This window comes from Mus pahari, chromosome 19, assembly GCF_900095145.1.
Source record: "Mus pahari chromosome 19, PAHARI_EIJ_v1.1, whole genome shotgun sequence".
Lineage (NCBI taxonomy): Eukaryota > Metazoa > Chordata > Mammalia > Rodentia > Muridae > Mus > Mus pahari.
In genome coordinates this window covers 19,794,463-19,804,307 of record NC_034608.1, presented here as the reverse complement: position 1 = coordinate 19,804,307, position 9,845 = coordinate 19,794,463, and the positions used below count along the sequence as shown (strand labels likewise).

The 9,845-nt window shown below is 48.7% G+C and overlaps 1 protein-coding gene across 1 annotated transcript; it reads left to right on the top strand.

Annotated features, from left to right (window-relative positions):
* Positions 1-1,171: 1,171 nt before the first annotated feature.
* Positions 1,172-8,938, top strand: LOC110337150 (zinc finger protein 226-like). Its single transcript, XM_021219907.2, has 5 exons — positions 1,172-1,322; positions 4,508-4,553; positions 5,439-5,565; positions 6,733-6,822; positions 7,473-8,938. Exons 2-5 carry the CDS (start codon positions 4,551-4,553, stop codon positions 8,936-8,938), a joined length of 1,686 nt encoding a protein of 561 aa, XP_021075566.1. The 5' UTR covers positions 1,172-1,322; positions 4,508-4,550.
* Positions 8,939-9,845: the final 907 nt, after the last annotated feature.

Sequence of the window (9,845 nt, the reverse complement as noted above, 5' to 3'; positions counted from 1 at the left end):
ACACGGAGATTAGTTGAATGAAAAGAAAATGATGAGGAAACAAGCCGGTGAAATAAAGGCAAGCTCACTGTATAGGCAGCAGCATCCATCATTTCTTGTAAAGAAGAAGCAGGAGCTGAGTAACTTCAGGAGACCACAGAAGAAAGCCAGCTTTGGCAGAGCTAGGGGAAGCAAAGGGGCGGGGTAGAGGAGAAGGCAGTTGGGACAGAAGGAACTCAGTTGAGCCAGGACAAGCTGAACTGAGCGGGGCAAGCTAGAACAGTTGTTATAGCTTGGAGCTGTTAGAATGGGGAAAGCTGGGAGAAGGACTGTTTAAAAAAAATACACAACTGTCCATTTTGTATTCTTGCCATCAACATGTGATAGTTCAGTTCTCACATGTTAGCATCTCCCCCCCCCTACAAGTTTATTTGCCTATATTCATTTCTTTAAAAAAAATTCTAAAGATAAGCACGTCCATGTTTGCTATTCATATTTCTATTGAAATTGCTGAATCATGTTTGAGTCTTCACTCCTTTTTAAAAGTTGGTTCTTGTGCTGGGCCTTTAAGAGTTTTCAAGGGCTGGCAAGGTGGTTCAGCAGGCAAACACTCCTCTTACCCAGCCTGCCAACCTGAGTTCGGTCCCCTGCACCCACATAGTGAGTGCAAGGGGATTGACTCCTGACCGCTGTCCTATGAGTCCCTCATTTGCGCTGTAGCATGCATGCCCCCCACGCATGCGTGAACGCACCAATACATAGTTTATTTTTTTATTTTAATTTTTTAAAGTTTTTTTTTTTTAATGTGGATATTTTCTCTGCATGTTTTGTCTGTGCACCACGTACGTGCAGTGCTCGAGGACGCCACGAGAGAGCGACCCGTCCTCCGGGGCTGGAGCGACTACGGTTTTGAGCTCTGCTCTTAGCAGCCGGTGCCTCCGTAAGAGCAGCGCTCTCCGCGCCGCGTCGTCTCTCCAGCGCCAAAGCGTTTACGTCCTCCAATGTAAAGACGCTGTTGCCCAAGGTTTTCTTAGGGAGTACGGGAAATGAAAAACAACAGGGAAATCCAATACGGGAGGGCGGGGCTCCTCCCCTACCTTCAGGACGGGGCCACCCGCGCCTCTGCATCCTCACTTCCGTTACCACGGAGCCGAGCGTCACGCACAGCTTCTCCACGCGGAATTCTGGGAACTCGTCGGCCTCGGTCGGGCTAGCCCGTTAGCCATCGGTCCCCCTGGATTTGAGTTATTTTAGCCAGGAACCTCCACAATGACCCCCTAGATGCTTCTGAGATCGACAGCAATTGGCGTCTCGGGCGAGAGGGAAGGAGCGAGGTTTGAAAGGTAGGGAGCCGCGGCGAGCTCCGGGGGGAGCGTCCGGGTGCCTGCAGGCCCTCGGCGGGCGAGCGAGCGTCTTCTGCTGTGCCCCCTCTCCCTGCCTGCAGCTCTCCTCCCCTCCTGTGGCCTCCTCTTCTGCCCGCAGCCCCCTTCTGCCTCAATCTCCCTCTCTGATCCTGCAGCCCTTTCTAGCAACCCTCTCTCCCAGCGCTCAGCCCCCTTCTTCCCGCCTGCAGCACCCCTCCCTGTCTGCAGTTTCCCTCTCCCCTCTATAGCTTCCCTCTCCCTCCCCGCAGTCCCGCTTCCCCTGCAGCCCCCTCTCCCTTCCTGTCGTCTCCCTCCCTCCTGCAGCCACCTCCCTCCTGCAGCCCCCCTCTCTCCGCCCGCAGCCACCTCCCCCCTTCTGCAGCCCCTCTTCTACTTGCAGCTCCCGCGGCTTCCCTCCAGGCCCGCAACCCACCTTCTCCACCCCACAGCCGGCTCTGCTTCTGTTCCCGCCGCCCTAGCTTATCTCTCTGTGCATATCCTGGGTGTTCTGCAAAAGACAGACATTAGACCTTCCTAGTAGCATACTTGGAGGGGGGAAAAAAAAGGACGGTGAACCGCTCAAAACTGCCTGGCATGCAGGTCTCACACTAATACTCCATCCAGTTCTTGGCCTCTGTGAGTCAGCTAGCTAGTCACCGCTGTGACCCACCTATGACCTTTATAGGAAGGAGCTGGCTGCTTGCAGCAGGTACTGGGGCAGGAACTGTGAGATGTGATGTAGGGAGTTTTAGAATTTTACAATTTTTGGTTTCCCTGCAGCCCTGACTTCTCAAAAAGCAGTGCTGGAAGCCATGTGTGACTAAGATTGGCTGACGCTGGAGGATGTGTGGGTTGTACACCTGGGAATGACTGTAATTAGAGGTTAGTCTATCCAGAGTGTTGTGCCCGGATTGCAGAAACCCCAAAGAGACCACCAGGTACCACAACTTGGAATCAAGCACATGAGCATACTTGTCCTAGCTCGAGCTTGGGCCACAAACCTTCCTGATGGAACAGGAAAGAGAGTGACCCTCACTCCAGCACTAGGTGAAAGGGTGGATAAAGGGAAAAAAAACCCACAAGCAGGGGTTTCTAAGCCTTGGCACTATATGAGAGGGTAAAGGAATTTTTTTCCCCAGAATATAGGTTAGCATTGGCTCACGGGGATTGACAGCAGGCTTTGTACATTTGTTGAGACCTGTGTGTGTGTACATGTGTGTGTGTGTGTGTGTGTGTGTGTGTGTATGTGTGTATGTGTATGTGTATGGATGCCGGAGGTCAACCTCAGGCATTTATGTGGGGGTGGGGAACGTGAGTTGCGGTGTGGGTGTGGCGATTAGAAGACTGTGCTGGGGAGATGCTGCCCATCTTCTACCCTGTGGATCCTGAGGACCAAACTCGGGCTTGGTGGTACCCACCAAATCCCCCCTTATGGACTTCGAGATTGCTTAATTAGGTGAGGCCAGCTGACCAAGAAGCAGGAGAGATACCATTATCTGCCTTCCCAGAACTGGCTTGACAGATGTGTGCCACTGGCATGCAGCCCCCTCCTCCCCAACCCCTCAATTTTCACGTAAAATGTGCCCTTGGGATGCCCAGCAAGCTCTTTACCAACCAAGCCCCAAGCCATCTCCCCAGTCCCTGGTATTAGGTTTTTTTAAAAATTTGTTTTCACCAATTCTAGTATTTCCAAATAACCATTTTTTAAAAAAAATATTATAGACATGGAGATGTCCAAAATTACAGATCATGTAAAAACAAAACAAAACAAAAACCTGTTACTACTTTAGTATGCAAATGGAACAATGGCTCTTTTAGCTTGGTTCTGTCAGGTTTTCTTGGGTAAGTTTCTTTTGAATGGTGCCTGTGTTCCTTGGGACTGGCTGTCCCCTGCAGCAGTTCAGAAACTCACCGTGGACCAGCAGAGGGAATTTCCTCTCCTGGGACAGGCTCTGCATATACATCCCTGAAGTCTGCATCCCAGTGAGATCCAGGTGACTCCCACACAGGTCACATGTAAACAGTTCATGGAAGTCTTGTCTCAAAATTCAGGCTATGAAGGGTCACCATGCCACCTGGCACAGATAAAATGGAGCAGGGTACCCTGTACTCACAGCACTGTGGTTTCCCCCACCACCACCTTGCTTAATGAATATTGTCAACAGTCACAGCTGCTAAAAATCCCAAGCAACGGTGTGAGGCAATGGTGTGTTCTTGACATGCTTCTTATAGGAGACTCCTGCGAGTGGATTTATTGCTTTCCGTGTACTAGCATACTCCCATCAGGAGTGGGACGCCTGCCCAGTGCCCCTTACAGTGAATTAGCATTAGATGCTATTTCCATGCTTACCATCCTTGTCCCGTCCTGCGGGGCAAGGTTATTCCATGGTCCTCAAGGGGGATTCCAAACCTAGAGAGGAAATGGGACAAAAGAGAGGGAGACCATGCATGTGTGTCATAGTCTTCTTTACTCAGGGGAAATGTTCAGGCTTTGTACAATTTGGAGAGGGGTTGGGGGAGTGATCAAAGGTATACAGTGAGAGAAATAATTGGGAAGAGTTATTTGCAAGTCTAATACAGTGATTCATCTAGGGTCCTTGGCGCCACTGCCCTGGGACATAGGGCAGCTTATCTAAGAGTCCTATCTCAGAGTCCGGATCCTCCTGACAGTTCAAGGTGACAGCTCTGGGCAGCTCTGGAATGTGAGAAGACTCCCTCAGTCCTTGATGTCTGTTTAGGTCTTGCTGGTTCCCAGGAGTGGCCTTGCAGAGAGAGAGGGGGAAGGACTCTTGACAAAGAACTATGTGGCTCCTAGCTGCATACTGTGAAAACACCTGGGCTGCGGGATGCCCTGGGTGTAAGATGCCTGGGCTGCGGGATGCCCGAGATGTAAGATGCCCGGGCTTTCTCGACCTGGTCTCTGACACATCCTTACCATTATCACCACTGAAAGTTTCCTTAGAGTTTAAAACTTAGAGGAAATTGCAAAAGATTAGTACAAGGAGATCTGGTCTGTTGTGTTTGGGCACACTGTTCTGTGCCGAGCTCCTGAGTGGAGTTCCTATCGTACGTGGTACCGTTGTCATCCCGACTATCTGACAAGGGTTAGCCGTGTGGTCACTGGCACTGACGAGACTTCTATTTTCCGATTTCTGCCTTTGTAGGCTCTGCACCTCCCAGAAGGAAGGGTAGAAAGCGAGCGGGCCCATGGTAAGTAGAGCTCACCCTACTTGTTGTCAGAACGTAACGGTTCTTCTCAAGCTAGAGGACTTTTCTCACGTAAGGAGACTCAAAGCATTTGAGAGCAGATAAGGTGGCTCGGGGGTTAAGGTGCACACCTCCAGGCCTGATGACCTAAGTCTGATTCCCCAAGATCTACATGGTGGAAGGAGAGAACCAACCTCCACAAGTCATTCTCTGTCTTCACAAGCACTGTCACACACACATGTGCACATGCAAGTTCACACGTGCAGTGAGTAAACATGATTTTAAAAGCAGAATGTATGAAAGCACTTGAGGATATTCCAGGTGCTTGTTTGTCCCTGTAACTTTAACTGTCCCCCACCTTTTCAGGGCCATTGTGCCTCTAGCAGACATTGGTGTTGACTTTTCTCTTAGGGAGACACAGTCAGACATCTGTTTACCCCAAGTAGGGAATCCACAACAGACTTAAGTAACAATACCACCCAAGGCCACGTTGGTGGGTTGGTGAGTTTATTGGGGTTACTCCTGGGAGCCGGATGACTCCAAGGCAGCTGCATCATGGAAGGGTTTCCTAGAACTTTATGTACGACTTGCAGACATCTCAATAGGTAGGAGAGGCTCTTCTAGGAAACTCTGTTTACCTGAGTCCCCTAAGCAGTTCTTACTGCTCATATAACTCCATGGCCAGATGGACCTTGGGCATCTGGTCAGTTTCAGGGAGTTCCTGTGACTAATGAGTTGTATAATCCCAGAATCTCAAGGAGCCTCTTAGAATTTCCTGAGTCTTTACAAGCTTACTTCCCCTCTCCCTCAAGATAAACTATTTTAACTAGGACGATGCTACTAACAGCAGTTGTTTGTAAGATTGAGGTCATAATGTGCTTGTTGTAGGAGGCAGTAACATTCAAGGATGTGGCTGTGGTCTTCACTAAGGAGGAATTCAGACTGCTGGACTCCACCCAGAGGAAGCTGTACCAAGATGTGATGGTGGAGAATTTTCGGAACCTGCTCTCAGTGGGTGAGGACAGGTGCCCTCTGGCATATACCTGTGACCTTGGAGTTGGAAAATTTCTTGTCTTTTCTGAACAGGATATTTCAGGATATTTTATGTATTTATTTGTTTATTAATTAATTTGTTTATATGTATGAATAGGAGTATATTGCCAGGTACCCTTGAAACTAGACTTACAGATGGTTGTGAGCCACCATGTGAGTGCTAAGAACTGAACCCGAGTCATCTGAAAGAGCAGTTATGGCTCTCAACCACTGAAGCTATCTCCGCATAGTATTATTTTTAAAATTTATTACTGGGCAGTGGTGGCACATGCACTCAGGAGACTGAGGCAGGCGGATCTCCTGAGTTTGAGGCCAGCCTGGTCTACAGGGCTACACAGTAACACCTTGCCTTGGGAAACAAACAAAAAAAAAAAACTGACAGCAAAATCACATTTTATTTGGTGTGTGTGTGTGTCTGTGTGTGTCTGTGTATACACACATAGGTGTATATACCCTCTGAGGCTAGAATTACAGGAATTACTAATGGTTATGAGCCACAGGATGTAGGTACTAGGAACTGAACTTGGGGTCCTCTGGAACAGCAGCAAGCACTCTTAACCACTGGCCCATCTCGTTAGCCCCACACTGATCATTAAAAGATACTTATTTTTATTATGTTTATGTGTATGTGAGAGAGACACACCTTTATGTGGGAGCTCTCAGAGGCCGGAAGAGGACATTGGACGCCCTGAAGCTGGGGCTAGGCAGCTGTAGGTGCTCATAGAACTCTGGGAGAGCAGCAAGTGGTCTGAGCACTGGGCCATCTTGCCAGCAGTGGCAGCTTTTAATGAAACACAGTACAGTAGAAAATACCAACATTCTGTAGAGAGAATGACACACATTGTAGGAAAGGAACATGCGGATGCGGAGTGAGTGGGGAGAGGCCTGATGTATGTAGGCGTGAGCTCAGAGTAGGTCACTCAGACTGTTCCTGATACATGCGCGTGTGTAGAAGGGTCACATCATAAATGCTGTTTCTTCCCTGGGCCATGTGTGTGGAAGCGTGAACATGGCTATAATAACACACTATTTTTGTTGTACTAATGATGATTTCAGGTGCCACTGGTGGCCCCAGTGCATTTCCACCGGACCGTGACCTTTGACATTTGTGATTTTTGCATGTTCACAGAGTATCAACTTTTCAAACGAGATAAGCCATACTTAGAAAGAGAAGAGAAGCCTCAAATGAGGAGAGCAGCCCTGAGGGAGAAAGATTCAGGTGAGAAACCTTCTGTTACCCATCCCTGCCCTTGCTGTTGTGGGTCCCTGTTGCTGGCGGTGTGTGGTCCAGATGGTGTGCTTGGAGCAGTTGTAGCACTTTATTGCTGGAGTGTGTGCCAGGCATGGTTCTGGGTAGTGCCTAGAAAACTGAGCACCATAAAATGTTTCTTCCTGTTGACACTGTCATATAGTAGGAGAGAGATATAAATTTAAAAAGAAAAAAAAATTCAACCAGTAGTTGATTTGAAATGGGTTTTATTAGTTCTCTTTTAAAGTTTTAAAATTATTATTTATGTGTATGAGTGTTTACCTGCATGTATTTATATATACCACATGTGGCCTGGGCCCATGGGGGCCAGAAGAGGGTGTCATATCCCCTGGGAGTGGAGTTACAGTTGTGAGATGCTGTGAATGAACCAGGTCCTCTAGAAGAGCGGCCGGGGCTCTTGACTGCTGAGCCGTTGCTCCAGTTCTTCTGGTTTCTTAATAGCAGGCACCTCAATAGGCTATCTAGTGGGGGGTCTGTTAGCATTTACACCCAAAAACTTCATTAGTAATGAGCAGGGTAGGCTGAAGAATCACCTTGCTTTGCTAAGTGTGAAATCCCGAGGTGTAAACATTTTCACTTGTCCTTACCTGTCTTCATAGGGATTAACGGTCAGAGTGCGAGAGGAGCAGTCCGAGGTGGAGGGTCACCCGAAGCCCTTCCCTGCTGGCAGATCTGGCAGTGGGTCACGGACGACTTAACCACGAGTCAAGACTCTGTGGTAAATACTCCTCAACTACAGGGCGAGCCTCCCTGCCAGTCCAGGCCAAGGCCATCTGCTCCCGTTTCTATAGATGAGAACTATATAAAGAGTCCTACAGTAAATGTTCCCATCTACTCTGGAAGGCTCCCACTTCCTACTCTGAGAACCCAGAACACTTTCCTGACTGAGCGGCAGGCTCGTAAGGGTCAGTACTACCAAGTCTCCCATAGAGATGAAGCGGGCCAGAGGAAACAGGAAACTCACTCTACAAGCTGGATTCCATATCCCCGCTCTGACCACAGAGGATACAAGAGTAAGGAGCGGTATAGCCCCAGTGATCATGGGAGAGACGGTGTGGAGGTGGCGCCATTTGACCAGAATGGAGTGATTCACACTAGACAGAAAAGCTCCCAACACAGAGAAGCCGTTACCGATCCTTCCAGCTCGGATTCTCACCAAGTGTTAGACTCGGGAGAGAGGGCTTGTGCGTGTGTCGAATGTGGGAGAGGTTCCCCTTGTGGCACAGATGGCTGCGTTCATCAAGATCGTACAGGAGAAGAACGTAAGGAATTCGGTCATAATCCACAGGAGCGCACCCATGAGAGGGTCTGCACGCCAGCGAAACCGTACACCTGTGAGCAGTGCAGAAAAGTCTTCACTTGTAAGTCAGCACTTAATGTCCATCTGAAAGTGCACACTAGGGAGAGACCTTACATTTGTGAGACGTGCGGGAGTGCCTTCAGTCAGGCCTCCCACCTCCAGGACCACCAGAGGCTCCACACTGGGGAGAAGCCATTCAAATGCGATGCCTGCGGCAAGAGTTTCAGTCGCAGTTCCCACCTGCGGTCCCACCAGAGGGTCCACACAGGAGAGAAACCATACAAGTGCGGGGAGTGTGGGAAGAGCTTCATTTGTAGCTCCAATCTCTACATCCATCAGCGAGTCCACACAGGAGAAAAACCCTATAAATGTGTGGACTGCGGGAAAGAATTTAGTCGCCCCTCGAGTCTTCAGGCCCATCAGGGCATTCACACGGGAGAGAAGTCCTACGTTTGTACTATGTGTGGGAAAGGCTATACCCTGAATTCAAATCTCCAGGTCCACTTGAGAGTCCACACGGGCGAGAAGCCGTACAGCTGTGACGTGTGTGGGAAAGGCTTCAGTCGCTCTTCACAGCTACAGTCCCATCAGAGAGTCCACACGGGCGAGAAGCCTTACAAGTGTGACGTGTGTGGTAAGAGCTTTGGTTGGCGGTCAAACCTTATAATTCATCACAGAATCCACAGCAGCGGTAAACCCTACAAGAGCAAGAGAGATGATAAAAACATCAAGGAATCCATTCAGGAAAAACGTTCTATAAAATAGTGCTTGGAAAGACGTGTTGTGTGGATGTTTTTTTCTTTTCTTTTTCTTTTTTTCTTTTTTTTTGTGCTTAATTACATTTTAAAATAGTTTAGTGTGGGGGCTGTAGGGATGGGTTCTTCACAAGAGCAAGGAACCTAATTCCAACATCCATATGGTGGGTCACAACCATCCATAGCCTTAAGTTTGAGAAGATCCAATATATGGCCCACATACGCGAATGTGGGCAAAACATTCATACACACAACATAAATATTCTTTAAAAAGTAAAAGTCAGTGTATGTGGTAGCACACACATTAGTGTAGGCATGTCATGGCGTATGTGTGTATGTGGGAACACACACATTAGTGTAGGCATGTCATGGCATATGTGTGTATGTGGGAACACATTAGTGTAGGCATGTCATGGCATATGTGTGTATGTGGGAACACATTAGTATAGGCAGGTCATGGCATATGTGTGTATGTGGGAACACACACATTAGTGTAGGCAGGTCATGGCGTATGTGTGTATGTGGGAACACACGCATTAGTGTAGGCAGGTCATGGCGTATGTATGTGGGAACACACACATTAGTGTAGGCAGGTCATGGCATATGTGTGAGCACACACATTAGGCATGGAATGTGTGTGGAGATCAGGGGGTACCTTTTGGGAGGCAGTCCCTCTTTCTACCTTGTGAGGAGCCAGGGATCAAACTCAGGCTGGCAGGCTTGCTGGTGGCACCTTTACCCACTGAGCCATCTCACTGGCCTGTTTCATGAATTCTTTTCATGTTTCAAAAGAAAGATGCGGGCTGGTGAGATGGCTCAGTGGGTAAGAACACCCGACTGCTCTTCCGAAGGTCCAGAGTTCAAATCTCAGCAACCACATAGTGACTCACAACCACCCATAACAAGATCTGACGCCC

What these genes read in the sequence shown, in the direction of transcription:
- LOC110337150 (XM_021219907.2), top strand. An exon ending in TCGGAACCTGCTCTCAGTGG is followed by an intron (nt 5,566 to 6,732) that starts GTGAGGACAGGT and finishes GCATGTTCACAG; the next exon opens with AGTATCAACTTTTCAAACGA. An exon ending in CCTGAGGGAGAAAGATTCAG is followed by an intron (nt 6,823 to 7,472) that starts GTGAGAAACCTT and finishes CTGTCTTCATAG; the next exon opens with GGATTAACGGTCAGAGTGCG.